Below are 20,340 nucleotides of genomic sequence, written 5' to 3'. Positions count from 1 at the left end.
AGGAACAAAAATATTAATATTTATTGTATTACCTTAAAGATAGATATGTACCATATCTTCCCAAAAATAAATAGATTATGTATGACTTAAATATAGACATAATCGGTTACAATAAAGGAGGATTACTATATTAACCTTTTTCAATTAAAAAATAACTTAATATCCAAAAAAACATGGTCCGTTAGATTGATTTATTTTAATGCTCAAGATTCATTCTTCATTCTCTTTACATTTAGCTTTCTTTTTTGATCCCTTCCCTATATAGGGTATATATATATATATATATATATATATATATATATAATATGTAATTTGCAAAATTAACTTTAAAATAAAATAAGTAATAGGGATTAAATAACTAATCTATATGTTATGCCTAAGGCACTTTTTATATTAATATAGATTATTAGGATTTCTCTAATCCTATTGTTTTATTGGGATATAAATCAAATAAAATTAGCTAATTAAATGATATAAATTATCAAGAGTATTGAAATTAATATCACAAAGTTCCAATCATTTTCTTTTTGATCGAAGTTCCAAACAATTTATTACACATTAGATTAGCTTATGCTGCTATTTTTTACTTATACAAACTAATCCCTCAAAAGTAAACACTTCTAATGGGTTTTAAATACAAGTTCAATTGCCATTTAATGACATAAAACTCTACAATCTTATAGACTTTTTTTAGCAATGTTTAAACGTGAGATATGCTTCTTCTTCTTTTTTGATAAATTAACAATATTAAATAAAGAAATTTAAAGATCGCGTCGCAATGAATTGAACTTGAAAAGATCTTTAGCTTTAAGCATTAACCTTTTATCGTTTGGTCAACACACGCACACAAATGTGAGATATGCTAGAAATTTATCCTTCCGTAAAAATTGATGACTAAGTTTTTTTTAATATATAATAATATTTCTTCGTAAGTATAATCAGTTGACCGTCGATTAGCAATTAATGGATTAGTCGGTCGTTCGACTAAATTGAAATCCATTCGATGGTATCGATTCATTTCAATGACGATGGATTATCTATCGCTGAAAATCTCATGTATTATAGAATACATTAAATGTTGATTTCGTGGCTACAATTTTAGGTGTAACTTTAGCAAAAATTAATAGTTGGTGTAACTTTACAAAGATAGTTATTATATCTCCGACTTAATTGTGATTATAATTAAACAACTTAATTTTCAAAGTTGGAGATATAAAAGATAAATTGAAGTCAAAGCTAAGAATTAACTAAAATTAATTCAGTAAAAGTTGATATAAAAAATGAGCCGGTAGTTTTAGCATTAACGGTGAGCAAACCCTAAATTTTTGATGCGAGTGAATTTGACTGCTGAGCACCAGAACGTGGACTTGCTTTTGCTTTTTCAGATTGGGTGTGGGAGAATATATATATATGTGTAAGTATTGACTATGACCCTGTCCCTCTGTGTTTATCCATATATATTATATTATTGCCTAAAATTCCTTTTTTATTTCATCACTTCAACTTTTTTTGTTTCTCTATGTAGCCATAACCTCCACATTTTCAACCACTTAGCCAAAAACTGCTGACATGATATGACAAGTTGTTCTTCAAAATAAAAGGGCATCTTTTCTTAACTATAATACAGAAAAACTTTTAATTTAACAGCGCTTCATGAATGCGATATATCCCTAAATTAACTTCGCTCTTCTCTTCTTTTCATTAATTACGTTCTCTTCCAACCACAACTTATGCTGCAATTTAATTTAAGCCTAACTTTTGTACGAGAATTCAAGTCTTCATCTTTAAGGCTAACTTTTGTACGAGAATTGAAGTCTTCATCTTCTGTGACTGTGTGTATGTGTGTGTAATGAGAAAATATGAATACGATTGTGCTAGTATTTAGACAAGATCATAATTAATCTCGCTCGAATATATTCTCTCCGTCCCAATTATATATGTTTATTGGATTTTATTTGCACAAGAATTAAATAAAGTCATTTGAAAGAAAATTAATTATATAAATAATTTTCTAATATATTCATATTTATTCTTTGAAAATTTATTAATCCTAAAACGGTTTACACCCCTAACATAGACACTCTTATGGCGTTTCGCCACCTATACTCGACTCGACATTGAATCAATCAAGCCTCCATTGTCCCAATTTTAGTGAAATTAAACCCTCCCCTCAAATGGTCGTTTAACGCAGTTATTTAATTTTATTTTTATTTTTAATTTCGTAAGTGGTGGGACCCTTTCTTATCCACCTTCAACCACTACCTCACGGTGACCCACCTCGCCGGCGAGATCAACCGCCGTTACACCATCATCATCTGCACCATCGACAACAGCGCCATGAACGACCTCCTCACCAAGCACCACTCCAAGGCGAGGCGAACTGAAGGTACACGACGGTGTCTTCACCACCTACATGCAGTCGCCCAAACTGGGGGAATTCTTTGCCGGTGGGGACTCCACGGAGACTCAGGACTCGTCCCTCATTCACATCTATGACCACCACCACATCGCCACCTACTTGGCCGACGCTGACCACCAAGATCTCAATGCTATTTTCGGCTTTCAATCCTTCTCGGCCAACTCGGGCCCGAAGGTCGATGACCCGGTCTTGACTCAGTCCTCGATTGAGTCGGCCAGCGATCGAGTTGGTGGCCTATTCTCAACCCCCCATTACTACTACCAATGCCCTCTCTCTCGGAATTAACGATAACAAGAACTTGGTCATTGACCGCGCTAACTCGGATACCTGCAAGAAAATCGCCTATACCTTCAGCTAGAGAACTTCCATTTATAGAGGAGTCAAAAGGTATAATTTTTTTTTGATAAATTACATAAGTAAATAAAGAAATTTTCAAAACCGTTCGACGGAGGATTCGAACCCAGAACCTTAGGTCTTGGACATTAACCTTCTACCACTAGGCCAACACACACAAACACCAAGATATAGTTTTTATTATTACTTTTTTTAGGATTATTTTTGAAGAAAAGTGAATGTATTTTTGTTGAATATGTAGGAATAGATGGACGGGTAGTTACGAAACTCATTTATGGAATAACAGTTGCAGAAGAGAAGGGCAAGCGAGAAAAAGGCGTCAAGGTACACCTCCCATTTTTTTTTCCATTCAGTCGAAGTAGTCATTGAAGATGTGGAGGTAGAGGATGTTCTTGATGGTGGGGAGAGAGTAGTGCTTGGCGAGGAGGTCGTTCATGGCGCCATTGTCGACGACGCAGAGGGTGATGGTGCGGCGGCGGTTGATGTCGCCGGCGAGGTGGGTCACCATGAGGTAGTGGTTGAAAGTGGAGGGTTTAATTGCATCCAATTTGGTTGAATGTGGAGGGTTTAATTGCACCAAATGTAGTGGGACCCACCACTTATGAAATTAAAAAAAAAAAAAAAGAAACGGCGTTAAACGTACGGCCGTTTGGGGGAGTGTTTAATTGCACCGAATTTAGAACATCGGGAGCTTGATTGATCCAATGTCGAGTATAAGGGATTAAACGACATAGGAGTGTGTCTATGTTAGGGGTGTAATTCCTACTTAACTCATTCTAGAATTAATCAAAAATTAAATAGAATTGTGTTTGTAAATAAACTAAAAATACATAAATTTTTTATTGAAACGAGCCTATATATTTGAAACATCAAAAAAAAAAAAAATATAAACCTATATATAACTGGGACGAATGAAGTATACATATAGTATACGCACAACCTTCACCATCAATAACGATGACCTCGTTTAATCGGTATCTGCACACTTCATTCCTCGGTAATTAAAATATTTTACTGACATCCAAAAATCACAATGACCTCATTTAATTGGTACTCTCTCGGTAATCTATTTTATCAAGGAGAAATATTTATTTCCCAACGAAATTATTGATCAGCAAAAAATTAATTTTTTGTAAGGTATTGTATCCGCACAAACTTCACCATCAAGGAGTATTTAACTTTGTAGTGTATCCATTCTTCAAAAAGAAAAAAAAAAGAAAAAAAGAAAAAAGCAACTTGTAGTGTATGCAAGTAAACGTTTAACTACGAACAAATGAGCTCGTACGCCTTAATGGACGTATTCTATTGACAATTAACTTTGTCTTAATTTTTATGTTAATGGACAGTTGTACATATCCACTAATTGTCCCAACTGGTTATTAGCTCGATCGAAAATTTCTTAATTAATCATATTTATATATAGGTATAGTTGGGGGGGGGGGGGGGGTTAGCGAGACTATAACACATCTTAAAATATAAAATACGAACCACTGAATATCTATGTAAATATCTAAATTTCGAAAATTAAAATTTATGCTTTTTATGAGATTCGAACTTAGGATCATAAATTCATCTAAAAAAATTCATCAAATCATTATAGATCTTCATGATTTAAGAGTTGAAAATAAACTTATTTTAAATTTAAAATATATTTTTATTTTCATCCATTATATATATATATGTATATATATATATATATGTATATATATACACACTTCTTAACATATAAGCTATAAACTTACTAAAATGTATGAATTCTACGTAGAACATCTATGAATTCACTGTGTAACTGTATGAATTGTAAAAAATAAATTTTTTGTTACCTATGGGATTCGAATTCGCGACCATGAATTCATCCAACAAGGTGATGAATCAACCGTAGATCTTGATGATTTAAGGACTGAAAATGATTCCTATTTTATATTGTAAGAGGTTTTTATTTACCCATATATATATATATATATACATACATATATATATATATATATATATATGGAGAGGTTCAAGAAAGAACCACTAAATAAAAGTAGAACGAAGAACCATTTTCAGCCATTCGATCATCAAGATCTACGGTGGATGCATCATCTTGTTGGATGAATGCAGATCCTGGGTTCGAATCCTGAAGGGAGCAATTTTTTTTATTTTTTTGAGTGCATTAATTTTAACAGCGAATGCATTAATTTTTACAGTGGATGCATTAGATTTGATGGTTCTCACGTTCTCACAAATAATATAGTTCTCTCTGGAACCATACCCTATAATTTTAATACAAAATTCATTTAATGTAAAAATTACAAATTAACTTTACTTAATTTATAGAGTAACAGTACCTAACATATAAAATAAACTTTTGTGATAATGTAATTGTCATATAATTACGCTTCTTTTTAAATTTGAATCTAAGACCACGAAAATTCAACTACTTTATAAAAGCGGTTTATGGTCTATATATTAAGAGAAATTTTTATTTTAATGTTAGTGTCATTTCAAGATAGTGTTAGTGTTAGTGTCATTTAGTGTAAGTGTTAGTGTCATTTTGCACCCGAATGCACAGTAGACCACCTCTAATATATATATATATATATATATATATAGGGAGAGGTTCAAGAAAGAACCACTAAATAAAAAAGAACGGAGAACCATTTTCAGCCATTGGATCATCAAGATTTACGGTGGATGCATCATCTTGTTGGATGAATGCAGATCCTGGGTTCGAATCCTGAAGGGAGCATTTTTTTTTTTTTTTTTGAGTTTTACAGTGGATGCATTAGATTTGATGGTTCTCACATTCTCACAAATAATATAGTTCTCTCTAGAACCACACCACACACACACATATATATATATATATATATATATAGGTGAAGGTTCAGTGAGAAAATATATATTTTGAAAGAAGAGGGAAAGAATCTCAGCCCTTGATTTTGCTTAATCGAACGCACAAGATTTACGCTGATATAATCACTATTTTCGTCTGTTTAGGAATGAAGGATATTATCCATTAATTACCTTAATTAAATCTCCTACCATATCCATTAATTACCTTAATTAAATTTGATTTGATATTCGATCTGCAGAACGAGGGCAATAATACTTGTGAATAGTTACATGAACATACAAAATATTTTTGTTGAACTCTTCATGTATTTTATAAGTTCATCTGAACATTGATATACATTCGATGAAAACTTACAGTGGACATTGATATAGTTAGATGAACATACAAAATATTTTTGTTGAACTATATTTGTTTTATATAAATTACTCTAAACATTGATATACATACGATGAACAACTAACACATATTTCATGAACATATTGAAATCAAATAAGCTCATAGGATGGAAAGTGAGAAATTTGCGGCATTTGAACTTCCAGACCAAATTTGCAGGATATGAACCAAAATCAGATTTTTCGATAATTAATAATATTAATTAAAATAAGAAAGTGACTTGATCTCAATCGTTCATTCAGTTTCAACGAATGGTTCAGATTTTTTCTTCCTTATCTCTATAAGGGGTTTTTCCAGTTGAAACATACCTTATATATATAGGGGAGGGTTAGGGTATAAACACTTCTTAACATATAAAATACGAACTAGCTAAAATAAAGAGTAAAATTTTGAAGTAGCCAAAATGAAGCATAAAACACAATTTATGGCCACACATTGAAAAAACACAAATTTTGGCCAATTTTATTGATTTTGACGTTTTTACCCTTAATGAGGCGGACCGGGTAGGATCAGGCACGCGGGTCGCGTGCCGGGTCAGAGGTTTTACTTTGGTTTTATTTTGAATTTCCGATGGCACTTATGGCACTAATAGTGCCAAAAGTGCCAACGGAAATCCAAAATAAAACCAAGTAAAATAGTCATTTTGGCACTTATGGCACTATTAGTGCCATAAGTGCCAACGGAAATTCAAAATAAAACTAAGTAAAATGGTCATTTGGGCACTTATAGCACTAATAGTGCCATAAGTGCCATACGTGCAGCACAAATACAGAAACAACAACATCATTTAAACCCTAAATGGATAATCTAAACCCTAAATGGAACATCTAAACCCCAAATGGATAATCTAAACCCTAAATGAAATATCTAAACCCTAGGGAGAAGTGTGCACGTATGGCACTTATGGCACTTATAGTGCCATAAGTGCCATACGTGCAGCACAGATCAGATCAGATCTGTCGATGGCTGAAATCGAAGGAGGCGAAGATCAGATCTGCCGATGGAGGAGGCAGTACAACGATCAGATCAGATCCATCGCCGCCGCCTGATCAGATCAGATCCATCGCCGCCTGATCAGATCAGATCTGCCGCCGCCGCCGCCTCATCCTCATCAGATCAGATCTCCTCCACCGCCGCCGCCTCATCCTCTACTCCAATGAAGTCTGCCCAAGCCGCGAGAGCTCCGACGAATTCTCCAAGCTCGGCGCCGCTGGAGAGAGAGAGAGGGAGATGAGAAAGAGAGAGGGAGAGGGAGAGAGAGAGAAGGGTAGAATAGTCATGACATTCAAAAAATGGCCAAAATTTATGTTTTTTCAAATGGTAGACAAAATTTGATGTTGTATGTTAAATAGGGCCATTCGGCCCTATTGTTTCTAAAATAAAAACACTTCTTAAAATATAAAATATAAACAATTTTCAGCTCTTAGATAATCAAAATCTATAGTTGATTCATAACCATGTTGGATGAATTCGTGATCCTGAGTTCGAATCCCAAAGATAGCAAAAATTTATTTTTCACAATTCATAACCCTGTTGGATGAATTCATAAGTGTTCTACATAAAAATTGTACATTGAAAAACGTTTTTATTTTTATTTGAAGAACTGTTTTCACGGTAGCCCTTCCCCATATATATATATATATATATAGGGAGGTTATAGTGGGATTGTTATTTTTTTTTGTGGAAGTAAAACTAATGGATAAGCTAGTACGTTATATAATGTTGAATAATGAAATAAAAAAAATTAATAAAACTTTCGCTCTCCCCAAGATTCAAACTTAGGTGAAAACCATAATTTAAAATGAGATTTGAGAACACTGCACCAGCGTGTAAAGTTACTGCATTCGCTGTACAATTAACTGCATTTGGGGAAAATGAAAAGAAATATTCGCTTCCTACAAGATTCAAACCTGGATGGTGCATCCATTCATCCAAATGATGTATCCACCATTGATATTTATTATCCAAAAATTGAGGATGATTCTCCGTTCTCATTTTAAATATCAGTTCTCATTTAAACCTAACTCCCTATATATATATATATATATATATGAGAGAGAGAGAGAAATGATTCATTGAGAATGCTATCTTCAGTGAAAATACGAATTCATAACGAATAAATTTTTTTATAATTAATGCATGAATAATTATTTAAACTTGGCTCAAATTTTGAATGAGACAAATATTTCACTATATTAATGAATTACAGCTATTCCTGCATTATAAGAGCATCCGCATCGGTTACACGATAGCGGCTTACTCGTGTAAGGCTGCTATCGTGTAACCGATGCAGCCCACTCTTACACGAGGGCTACACGTTCTATCGTGTAGCCCTTTTCGACCGTTGGTATTGGCGCGTGTTTTACACGCGTCATTTAAAAAATATTGGGAAATTCAAATTTAACTGCCTCGTTTTGCGTGTTTTGTTGACCGATTTTTTTTTCTTTTTTTCTTTTTTTCTTTTTCCTCTTCTTTTTCTTCTCTTTTTCTTCTTCTTCTTCTTCTTCTTTTCTTCTTCTTCTTCTTCTTCTTCTTCTTCTTCTTATCTTCTTCTTCTCTCTTCTTCTTGCCTTCTTCTTCTTCTTCTTCACTTATTCCTCACTTTCTTTCTTCCACCATTTTATTCATCTTCCTCAATTCTTTTTTCATCATCTCTCTACACCGTCCATGGATCCACACAACCCAGCTTACTATGACTAAATTGGTGTCCCGATCTATCCAACGAATATCATCCCGATTTGTCGGGATGTAACTTGGGGGATGCTCCTCCATTCGGCGAGGAGATGCCTTCGGCAGCCCATAGTGCCGCCAAACCGAAGAAAAGCAGCCGGAGGAAAGAAGTCGCCCACAAGATCCGGCATGACAGGCAGGCGCCGGTGGCGGAGGAGGATGACGGAGGAAAGACTGTCCGTCATACCTACACCCCTGAGGAGACGGACATCATCGTCCAAATTTGGATGGAGGAGACAAACGACGCCATCCGTGGGACAAATCAAAAGGGGTACGATTACTGGAAGAGGATTGTTGCCCGTGTCAACCCCATCATCGGCGCCAACCTCAAGCACCGCCAGATTCAAGGGAACTGGACCCGAGTGGCCCAAGAGGTGCGGCTGTGGGAGAGTATTTGGGTGGAGGCGCGCAGCCGGTGGCCGTCCGGCCATTCTGACGATATGCTCGGGGACAAGGCCCAAACTCTTTTCAAAAGTCGGAGCGCAACTAACGCCTCCTTCAACTACCGGAATGTGTGGAAAATTCTCCGGAACAATCACAAGTTCAAGTCGATGTACCTCGAGGGAGACGTGCATTCCTCCAAGAGGACAAAGACTACTGAGGAGGGCGCCTTCACCACCTCGGCGTCGGGCGAGGAGATCTCGTTTGCCCGGCCGATTGGGAACAAGGCGGCGAAGGCGGCGGCGAGGGCGGCGAAAGCGAAGGGGAAGGGGAAGGCGGCAAGCTCCGACCAATCATCGGAGTACAAAGAGGCATTGGAGCGGTCCGACCACAACTTGAAAAAAATCACCGCCGAGTATGCCAAAAAGAACGAGCTCTAGGAGAGGGAGCTCGATATGCAACTCCTCAGTCTGGATACGACGCATATGAGCGATGCACAAAGGATGGCCCACGAGCACATGGTCCAAGAAATGCTCAAGCGTCGTGGACTTATCTAGACTAGGATTTTAATTTATGTAATTTAAATTATGTTTTTAATTTTTTTAATGTAATTTTTAGGTTTTTTATTTTAATGAAATTTTAATTATTAGTAAAATGTGTTATTTAAATTTGAGCAATTAAATTTAAGTAAAAAGCATAAAAATCAAAACTAAAACTATCATGTAAGCTATCATGTAACCCCAATGCAGCCTCTTTACACCATGTGATCCCTCCTCATAAAGTAGGCTAACATGTAACCCCAATACGGATGCTCTAAATACTTTATTGTAAATTTATATGGACTTATTCACTTTTCTCAATTTCTTATATACACTATTGTCATATTTAGTAATCGAGCGTATACATACAACATAAGTTATCGTATGTGATGGATCTGTAAATTCATGCATATGATGATAGGTGACAACCGCCCCATAAGAGGAGGCAGAGTATTGGGCCCCATCCGCAACCCCCTTCTGTCAAATTGATAAAGACAACAGATCAACAAAATGTTTAATTACTTTATTCTCATGATTTTGTACCTTTTCATTTATCTAATATATTTATTAATTTTGGACTCAAGACTCATTATAGTTGAGTATTGTCTTGACATTCACTCACGCCCATTTATTTTCTCTATCAAATTTTATCAACAAGATTGTATATATTTGGAGGTGGGACTTAATTATCCTACTGCTGTAATATATATTCAACTAAATGGAGGGATATTGAACTCATGGCTATCATTCAATACCTACTTCATTAGATATTATTTTATTATGTTTAATGTGTGTTTTTTTAAGATTTTTAAGAAATACTGTAAGTAGTATGTATTCCTCCTTAAAAAATTATTGTTGAGAGAGAATTTTTTGTTACGTATGATCGCAAATTATGTAATTACATATTAAAGCAATTAAAAGGTATTACTCTTTTCGTCTTATTAAATTAGTTTTTTTTTTTTTTTTTTTATAATGTCTTAAATTGTCGTCCACCACTTTGTTCAAATAGTATTAAAACGTTCTTTTACTAAAATGATCATACTCATAATTATTTGTAAAAATGATGTGTGAAATAGTTAATATATATAAATTATATTTTCTAAAGAAAATTAAATATATTTTTCTTAATTTGAGTGAATATTATAGGAGGTTAATTTTCGTGTGACAAAGGGAGTTGTTGTTTTTTCCTAAAGCATGTCAAAAGTTTAATAACATAAAAAAAATCAAACGGGTCAACAAAATCATGAATTTTTTATTTTTTATTTTTGACTTGGGGGAGTTGGGAAGGGGGAGCAGTGGGGTGTGCACCCGAGACCTCACTGTTTACACATAGGAGGTCGCACCGCTCGCTGTCCCATTGGGGACAAAATCATGGATCTTAGAGCATCGGTAACGGGCTACTCGATGCCCCTTACTCGAGTAGCCCAAGCATCGAGTAGCCCGTTGCAGAGCTTGCCTACTCGAGGGTTACTCGTTCGTTCGAGTATACCCGAGAATCACCCATTTTCTCTTTTTTTTTTTCTTTCTTTTCTTTGAAATTAGATATTTTAATGTTAGTTTTAAATATATTTTTTAGGATTTAAGTAATTTTTAATGTGTCTTTAGGTGTTTTTTGATGTAATATTTAGGATCTTTATTTAATGCAATTTTAATTATTAGTAAATTATTTTATTTAAATTTGAGCAATTAAAATTAAATGAAAAGCATAAAAATCAAAACTAAAAAAATCAAGTAGGCTATCAAGTAATCCCAATGCAGCCTCCTTATTCAATGTGGTCCCCTCCTATCAAGTAAGCTATCAAATAGGCTATTAAGTAGGCACCATTGCGGATGCTCTTAGACACGCTCTTTTTGGTATAAAAGGTGTTGTGAAATCATATTGTAAAGTGTTATAGGCAATATTGAGGTTTCATTTGCATACATATGATCAATTATGTGATTATGCTTTAAGGTTGTTTGTATAATTAAACATTAAAATTATTATACAAGTGCCACCAATAATGAGACAAATTTAGTTGGGGCAATCATTTTTATGGGATTCTTACAATATATCATTATTCAAATTGAGGGTCAATCAAAGCTTCCACAACGTAAGATGCTTCAACTTTTAAATCGATTATTACTCTTCAAAGTGGACAATAAAATTATAATATTTCGATATTTTAAACCATGAGATAGTTATACAAATGGTTGTAAATCTGAATATCTAAACTAGTTTATCAAATTAATTAATTAATTCGATTGTATTTTTTTCTTGGTTACTTCTTACTCTGAATTATGATTTGCCATATAGGTGTTCATCATTCATGTTGTTTTCAGCTATCATTCAATTATATGAGAATAACAACCCAGGTACTTATTGTCTGTTATTGAGTACTCAATAAAAAATGTAAAGATATAAATTAAAAATGAGCGATTCATTTTGAGTTAATAGTGTTTTATGCCTCAAAGCATTTTCAAAAAAATGTCTTTAACTTATATTTTCTCTTAAAAAACTTCAAAGTTTTTACCAATTTTTATAAAAATGTTCCGCTATACAAAATTTGGTGACAAAAAGATGTATTATCTCGTCAGATATAATATTTTGGGGACTGTCATTATCGGAAAACCTTATTAGGAACTATCATTGTAGGAAAACGCTAAAAGTTCGGGGATTTTCGTCAATTTTTAGTCACCAAATTTTGTACAGCGGGACATTTTATGTAAAATGTTGAAAGTTCAGAATTTTTTATGAGGAAATGAAAATTCAGGACATTTAATGGAAAACATTGAAAGTTTGAGATATAAAACAATATTAACCCATTAATTTTTCTTCTTTTTTATGATAAAGGAAATCCACGGTCGCTATCAAATTGTGAATCGAGTATAAGAGCATCTCCAAAGATGCATCAAATTGTTATAACTTACCTCTGATGTCAAGACGCGATCGGTAGAAATCTCGACGACAGAGGTTGAACGCGGAGGCAAAAGGGCTGATAAACTGGTGTTAGGAAAAATTTTCGGAAAAAGACAAACCAATAGAGAGACCTTGCGAACGAAAATACCCGACATCTTCCAAATCAGGGGGCTTTGTGAAGTGGAGATTGTGGGGGTGAATCTTTTTGTTGTTGCTCTGGACTTGGAATCTGACAGAGAAAGGATTGTGGAAGAAGGACCATGGCACTGGTTTAGTGACTTGATGCTGGTTAAAAGGGTGGACTCGATGGGTACGGCAGCTAGCACCGTTTTTGATGAGATCACTATGTGGATCCAACTCCACAATATGCCAATCGCGTGTATGGAGCCCCAAATTGTTTGGCGTATTGGAGAACAAGTTGGGAAGGTTCTGGAGGTGGACGAAGGCTCAAGAGGTCTTAGCTTGGGCAGATATGCTAGAGTTAGAGTCACTAGAAAGATTGACGAACCACTTGTCCGCGGGCTCCCTATCACCACAGAAGGAACGGGAGAACAGACGTTCATTCTGATTCTGTATGAAAAGCTTCCTGATCTACTTTGTTTTGCGTGTGGAAAGATCGGCCACCATTTGAAGGATTGCGGAATGAGTGAAGACGAGAAAACTAACCCGACTTTTGGCATGTGGCTAAAAGCAGGGCGCGGAGTTGATTACAGGCGCACCACTCACGCCAACACACCGAGCATGGCCAAGGCTAATCCGCAGGGACAGAGACCCCCACCGAGAGTTTATTCCCGAAAGGCGGACGACAGAGGACCTTTTATTCCGAATGGAAAGGAAGTAGTGGTGAGGGGAAAAGAAGTCGTGGTGAGCAATCTAGGGCGGGACAAAGAGGGAATGGGCAGGAAGCTTAGGGGGATGGAAGTGGATGTGCAGGAGGGACAGATGGAGATTGAGGGAACGAATATTCTTTTGACAGTGGAAGGAGGGGGGATTGCAGTAAGAGAGGGGAGGGGGCGATTGATAGGGGGAAAAACAAACTCATAAAATCGATTGTGGGATAGAGGGAAACTTTGTGAAGCCACATAAGGAAATTAGGCAGGAGGTGGGTAAGAAACGACCCGAGGGAGAGCTGGGACAGAGGGTTGAAAAACAGATTGGGACTGGGAGTGAGAAGAAAGGTTTGGGGCTGATTGAGGAAGAAACGGAGGCCGAGGGGAGGGCTTTTGAAGGGATGACAGACCAGGATAAATCCAGGTCTTTATTCAAGCTGTCACCAAAGGCCAAGAAGTGTGGGAAGGGATGGAAACGCCTTGCAAGGAGCAAACAAAATGATGAGAAATGAAGGGGGAGCAGTCTGGAAATTGCGGACACGTTGGGGAAGAAAAGAAAAGGGAGTTTTGAGAGGGGTGAGAGTAGTGAAGAGGGAGGAGAAAAGTTGAAGAATAGAAGACTGACCAATGAGAGTGAAGAAACAAATACTAAAATAACGGTGGAGGTTGCTGAAGAGCAACCCCGCCAACATCAATGAATGTGTTAGTTTGGAATGCACGAGGTTTGGGAAGCCCACATGCATTCCATGAGCTGAGGTGTCTCTTCACCGAAGCTTCCCCAAATCTTATCTTCTTGTGCGAAACGAGACTTGTCTGTAATAAATGCACCTTTTGGAAACACTCTTTGGGGTTAGATGGCATGTTTGTGGTGGACGCGAAAGGCTTCAGTGGTGGGCTCATGCTGTTGTGGAAGAATAACATTAATGTTAAAATTCTCTCATACTCAAAAGGGCATATTGACTGTTTCGTGGAAAAAGACGAGCATAACTTTCGGTTTACAGGCTTTTATGGAAACCCGGAGACTGACCAACGTAGACACTCATGGGAACTCCTCAAAAGACTGAGCAACATTGGGGTGGCGATTGGAGTGTCGTGGCTGATTGGAGGAGATTTCAATGAAGTCTTGACGAGCACGGAGAAACTTGGCGGCAAGGATAGACACCTGGCACAAATGACGGCTTTCCGGGAAGCGCTCATGTTTAGTGGACTCCATGATATTCCTGGCAGTGACACGGGGTTCACCTAGTTTAACAAGCGAGCGGCAAACCCAATTTATGCCCGACTGGACAGGTTTGTGGTTGATTGCGATTGGGCCATCAAATATCAAAACTGCTGCACACAGGCTCTGGATTTCTTCGGGTCGGACCACCGGCCCATTCTCTGCAAGATCGATAAGGGGAAGAGAAAACTGTTTGTTTTGGGGAAGGCAGGTTCCATTTCGAGGATAAATGGTTTCTCGACAAAGATTTTGTCCCGGATTTCCTTTGTGAATGGGCATCCTTACACCATGTTGGAAAGTTAACAGAAAAGATGGCCAGATGCGAGAAATTCCTTTGCAAATGGGCTGGACAGAAATTCAATAAACTTGGGAAAAAGATTAAAAAGCTCAGAAAGCAGAGGACTAGACTGATGGCAGATGGATGCGGGACAGAGACTATGGAGAAACTTTTGGTTTTGACCAAGGAAATTGAGATGGCTGTGGAGGCCGATTCCTGTCACTGGAAACAAAGGTCGCGCACCAATTGGTTGGCGAACGGAGACCGCAACAAGGGAGCGTTCCACGCGCAAGCTTCTAAGAGAAGAAAAAAGAATACGGTGGAAAAGCTTTTGGATAATCAAGGTATGTGGCACGAGGAAGAAGCGGAGAAGGCCCAAATTATCCATAATTACTTTGAGGAACTCTTTACAACGGATAACCCCACAAGAGCAGATATTGAAATGGTGGTGGACTCTATTCACGAGAGAGTCCCACATGAGGTGTGGAGTTCCTGAACAGGCCGTTTACTGAGAAGGAGGTCCGGCGTGCTGTCTTCGACATGCACCTGACTAAAGCGCCGGGACCAGATGGTTTCAACGCCCGCTTCTACCAGCGTTTTTGGCCAGCAATTGGACAATACATGACGACACAAGTGCTGAATATTTTGAACAAAGGGACTGACTTTTTTGAGCATAACCAAACCTTGATTGCGTTGATCCCAAAGGTTGAAAAACCAAAAACAGTGGCTGATTTTAGACCACTGAGCATGTGCAACACGAGTTATAAAATCGTTTCGAAGGTGGTGGTGAATAGATTGAGAGAAGTTCTGGGAAGAGTTGTTGATGAGGCGCAAAGTGCGTTTATTAAAGGAAGACAAATTACGGATAACGTTCTCATTAGTTTTGAATGCCAACACTGGCTCAGGAAAAAGAAGAAGGGGAGACAAGGCTTTGCGGCACTCAAGCTCGATATGAGCAAGGCCTACGACAGGGTTGAGTGGGATTATCTGGAAGCAGTGATTGTGAAGATGGGTTTTCCTGATTCCTTCAGAGTGCTCATGATGAAATGTGTTCGATCAGTCTCGTTCAGCTTCCTCCTGAACAGACGGGTGTATGAGAGGATTATCCCAAGACGAGGGCTTAGGCAGGGGGATCCGCTCTCCCCATTCCTCTTCGTGCTTTGTGCTCAGGGTTTCTCTTCTATGCTCAAACATGCTGAGGAAAGAAAACTTATCCACGGGGTTCCGATCACTGCTAAGCGATTATCCATTTCTCACCTATTTTTTGCAGATGATAGCCTTATCTTCTTCAAGGCAAACAATGGTGAAGCTGGTGCTGTCCGTGACATTATCAAGAAGTATGAGGCTGCCTCGGGTCAGTTGATTAATTTCCAGAAATCTTCAGTCTCCTGCAGCCCCAACACTTTGAGAGAGGACGAGGTTGCTGTGAAAAAAGCTTTAGGTGTTAATTCGGGAGCTGTGATTCAAAAATATTTGGGACTCCCGGCGTTCTCCCTTAGGCATAAAAGGGTTCAGTTTGATTATTTGGTGGACAGAGTCCGTAAGAAGCTTTCCAACTGGAATCAACGTGACTTTTCTAGCGGTGGTAAAGAGGTTCTCATCAAAGCCGTCATCCAAGCTATTCCGACCTATGCCATGCAGTGCTTTAAACTCCCGGAGGCTATTCTCAACGACATTAACAGGCTCTGCACTTCTTTTTGGTGGGGCGATAAGGATGATTGGCGAAAGCTTCACTGGAGGAAGTGGTCAGCTATGTGTCGACCCAAGGAATGGGGCGGAGTGGGGTTCCGGGACCTCACAAAATTCAACAAGGCCATGATTGCTAAACAACTTTGGCGTATGATCAAAAATCCGAACTCTCTTGTTTCAAAGGTTTTCAAGGAAAAGTACTTTCGCAAGGATGACATCATGACAGCAAAAGTTCGACCCAATGCCTCTTTCATTTGGAGATCTCTAGCGTGGAGTAGGAGCCTGATCTCGAGAGGTGCTTATTGGAGGGTGGGGAATGGTGATAAGGTTAGTATTTTTGACCAGAAAAATGGGTCACTGGCCTTGAAGATGGTAAGCCCAAGGGGCGCTCTGCTTCACATGAGAGCGAACGAAAGGTGGCTTCTCTTATTGATGAGGAAGGTAATTAGAGAAGTGAGGTACTCCGCAGGGAGTTTTGGCCTCACGAAGCTGAAGCCATTGACAGAATTTCGGTTGGAGAACATGGACCAGTTGACGAGCTGAGGTGGGCGCCGGAACCGAAAGGAGTTTTCTCGGTCAAGTCCGCTTACCTCCTCGACTTGGGTTTTTTTGAACCACACCAACACACCAGCAACAGAGACAACAAAACCTGGCTTAACTTGGCATGGGGAGGCCGCATCCCACCGAAAGCTCGAATTTTCATGTGGAGACTCTTGAATAACCTTATCCCTACGGCAGCAAACCTTAAGAGACATGGAATTCCGATTGATGGTATTTGTGCAAGATGCGGAGATAGATGGGACACTGAGCACAACATTCTTCACTGCCCGAAGAGCCACAAAGTGTGGCGCGAGTCCAGTTTCTGGAAGGAGATTCAACAGTCACAGGGGATGGTGTTTGTTGACGTTGTTTCAATGGTGTTTAAGATCTGGAATAGGGAGGGCTATGACCTTTGGTGCATCATGGTGTGGCAGATTTGGGTCAACATCTGCAAAGAAGGCCATAAAGAAGTTGCTGACAAGTTCGGGCAGGGCACCGACTGTGATGTTTCCGAAGAGACTTGTGCGACCCTCCTTGATGTTTTCATTGAAGCACAGCCGACTTTCAGGGGTGAGGCTCTCCTTGGGGTTGAGCTTGGGAAGAACAAATGGTTTCCACCCAGACCAGGCATCTTTCGGGTTGACGTGGATGCGATGTTTGATGAAGAGAAGGGGTGTTTTGGTGTTGGGATCATTGTGAGAGACCACGAGGGGCGTGTTTGCAATGCCGTCTCAAAGAAAACGAAAGCCTCCTCAAGTGTGATGATGGCAGAGATTATGGCCATTGTGCATGGGATTTTGGCATGCATTGAACTCGAGCTGGGGCAGGTTGAGCTTTTCACTAATTCTTTGCTCGCGGCTCGAGCTATGGCGACGCCCGAGGAAGACAAGACGTACCTGCCTGATGACGTTTGTGACATCCTTGGGGTGGCTCGCAAGAATTTCCTCCTCCGGGTTAGCCACATGTATCGCTCGGCCAATAGAGCCGCACATAGTCTTGCGCAGTTTGCAAGAACTCTTGACAGTCCGTGCTGTTGGACGGAGAGTCTCCCTAGATGGTTAGGGCCTTTTGTAATTGACGACATGGTTTGAATGATACTCTTACTTCTGTTTCAAAAAAAAAAAGATGCATCCATCTCTATAGATTTTTGCTAACATTATTTCAGACATATCATTATATTCTCTTTTTCCCACTTGATCACACCTTCAACAATACCTACCCAAATTTAAATTTTTTGTGACATCATTATGGATCCACTTTCAATTTACTCAATATTATTCACATTCCATTTAAATTTCACATTTATTTTTTATAATTTAATATAAAGTTAGTTTGATAGATATTTTTAATGAATACAAAAATAAATTAATTACTATTTTATACAAATAAAAAATTTATTTAAAACAAAGCATAACAAAAAAATTATATATCTCAATCTTTTGAATTGCCAATAGTATAAAAATAAAAATCTGAACAAAAGAAATATAGTTTTTTTATTAAAATGAAATTTTATTGATCGGACCCAAAAAAAGAAAGAAGATCAGGGCGGGAGAAAAGAGAAAAAAACGACACGAACCCTTGAGGGCAAAGGGAGAGCTCAAGGGCCCATGTCTCGTTAAAACCTACTTAATGATAACCTAAAGGGAAAAAACATTAAGCAGGAAAAAGAGTGCCTATCTAAAACAGCGAAGCTGAAAAATGAAGAAAGAAAATGAAGATAGATTCATAGCTTCAGACAAACCATCACCCAGAACCTATCAACATTATAAGCAGCATGCCAACAAAAATGCGCAAGGGATCGGAGACGGAGCTTCGGACTAACCATCACTCCATCTTCTCCCCCAAGCGAGACCGATAAAAGAGCACACAGCCCGAACCAACACGAGCAGATCAGCCAAGCCCACGGCCATGCCAAACCCAAGGTCTAGCTTGTCGGAGCCTTGAAGAAAGCTGGCATGGCCGCACCAAACCAACCGACCAGAATGCAGAGATAGCCAAGAAGAGACCTGAAGAAGAGACCGACGATAGCAGTCAGCAACCCTCTCCAACTGAACTGATGCTATCCACGGCCAAGAAACGCATCCACCACGAGCTGAACAAAAGAAATACAAATAAAATGAAAAAAATGGATAAAAAAAGGGTTAAGTGCATGTAATATCATGAACTTAGGCCGAATTCCAAATTTAACACGACTTTAAAAAGTTTCAATTAATATGGCTACCTTTGCTCCATGTTCAATTTTAGCACCGATTTGTTTTCCGACAGAACCACGTGGCAATGACGTGTCTTCCGGCAGACACGTCATAATTTTGTACTAGAGAGAGAGAGAGAGAGAGAGAGAGAGAGGTTTCTCTTGGTGCACGTTGGCGGACGTTTTCCAGAACCTGGGTGCGGCAACTATCGCCGGTTTGAAGAGGGTAAGGTTGAGGAACGGCGGCAGGGTGATTTCGACACGGCATGGTGGAAGATTTTAGATCGAAAACATGAAGGCTTCGCGGCGGTAGATAGGGGTTTTGGGTGTCGGCTCAGAGAAGGAGAGCTCGGCGCGGCGGTGGTGGATGGTTTCCGCTGCGATTGGAGAATCTGACTTTGGAGAATTGTTATTTAGTATTGGGGGCCTCTTATCTGGATTGAGGATATCACATTTGAAATTCTGGATCTAAATTTCTAGAAAATTTCTTGAGTTTAAGGTGTCGACATTCGCGGGCTTGACTGAGAAACTTAGACATTCATCGGGGTATGGTTTGCAGAGCAGAGGGTGGCGGAATCGCTGGAGTCGCGCCGTTCAGTGAGGAAGAAGGGGAGTCGCTGGAATCGCGAAAGGGTAAGTCGCCGGAATCGCTGGAGTCGCGGCGTTCGGAATTGGAGCTAGCGAGGTAAGGGTTTTCAGTAAGGAAGAAGGGGAGTCGCCAAAATCACGTTTGTGAGCAGAGAGCGGCGGCGGCGCTCGTCGTCGTTGAAAGAGGAGGAGGTGAGAGGCGTGGGCGGTGGAGAAGGTGAGGCGGCGGAAGATGTGGGGGTGGAGGCAGCCGAGAGAGAGAGAGAGAGAGAGAGAGAGAGATAGAGCTTGGGTAGGATCGAAGCTTGTGCCGGCAAGCCACGTCCATGACACGTAGGATCGAAGCGTGTGCCAGCAAATCACGTCAAAAAATGGTACTAAAATTGAACACGAAGCGAAGGTAGCCATATTAATTGAAACTTTTTATAGTCGTGCTAAATTTGGAATTCGGCCTA

The 20,340-nt window shown here is 38.8% G+C and overlaps 1 protein-coding gene across 1 annotated transcript; it reads left to right on the top strand.

The window, feature by feature from the left end:
* The first annotated feature begins 17,267 nt into the window (after nt 1-17,267).
* Nucleotides 17,268-18,197, top strand: LOC131008400 (uncharacterized). The gene has a single exon (XM_057935283.1). The coding sequence runs from the start codon at nt 17,268-17,270 to the stop codon at nt 18,195-18,197; it is 930 nt and encodes a 309-aa protein (XP_057791266.1).
* The last annotated feature ends 2,143 nt before the right edge of the window (nt 18,198-20,340 follow it).

The sequence above is a fragment of the Salvia miltiorrhiza genome, chromosome 2 (genome assembly GCF_028751815.1).
Source record: "Salvia miltiorrhiza cultivar Shanhuang (shh) chromosome 2, IMPLAD_Smil_shh, whole genome shotgun sequence".
Lineage (NCBI taxonomy): Eukaryota > Viridiplantae > Streptophyta > Magnoliopsida > Lamiales > Lamiaceae > Salvia > Salvia miltiorrhiza.
The sequence above is the reverse complement of the archived record's forward strand: the minus strand, read 5'-3'. Positions and strand labels throughout refer to the sequence as shown.

Coding starts and splice junctions, on each gene's coding strand:
- LOC131008400 (XM_057935283.1), top strand. CDS start 17,268: ATGTGGAGACTCTTGAATAACCTTATCCCTACGGCAGCAAACCTTAAG.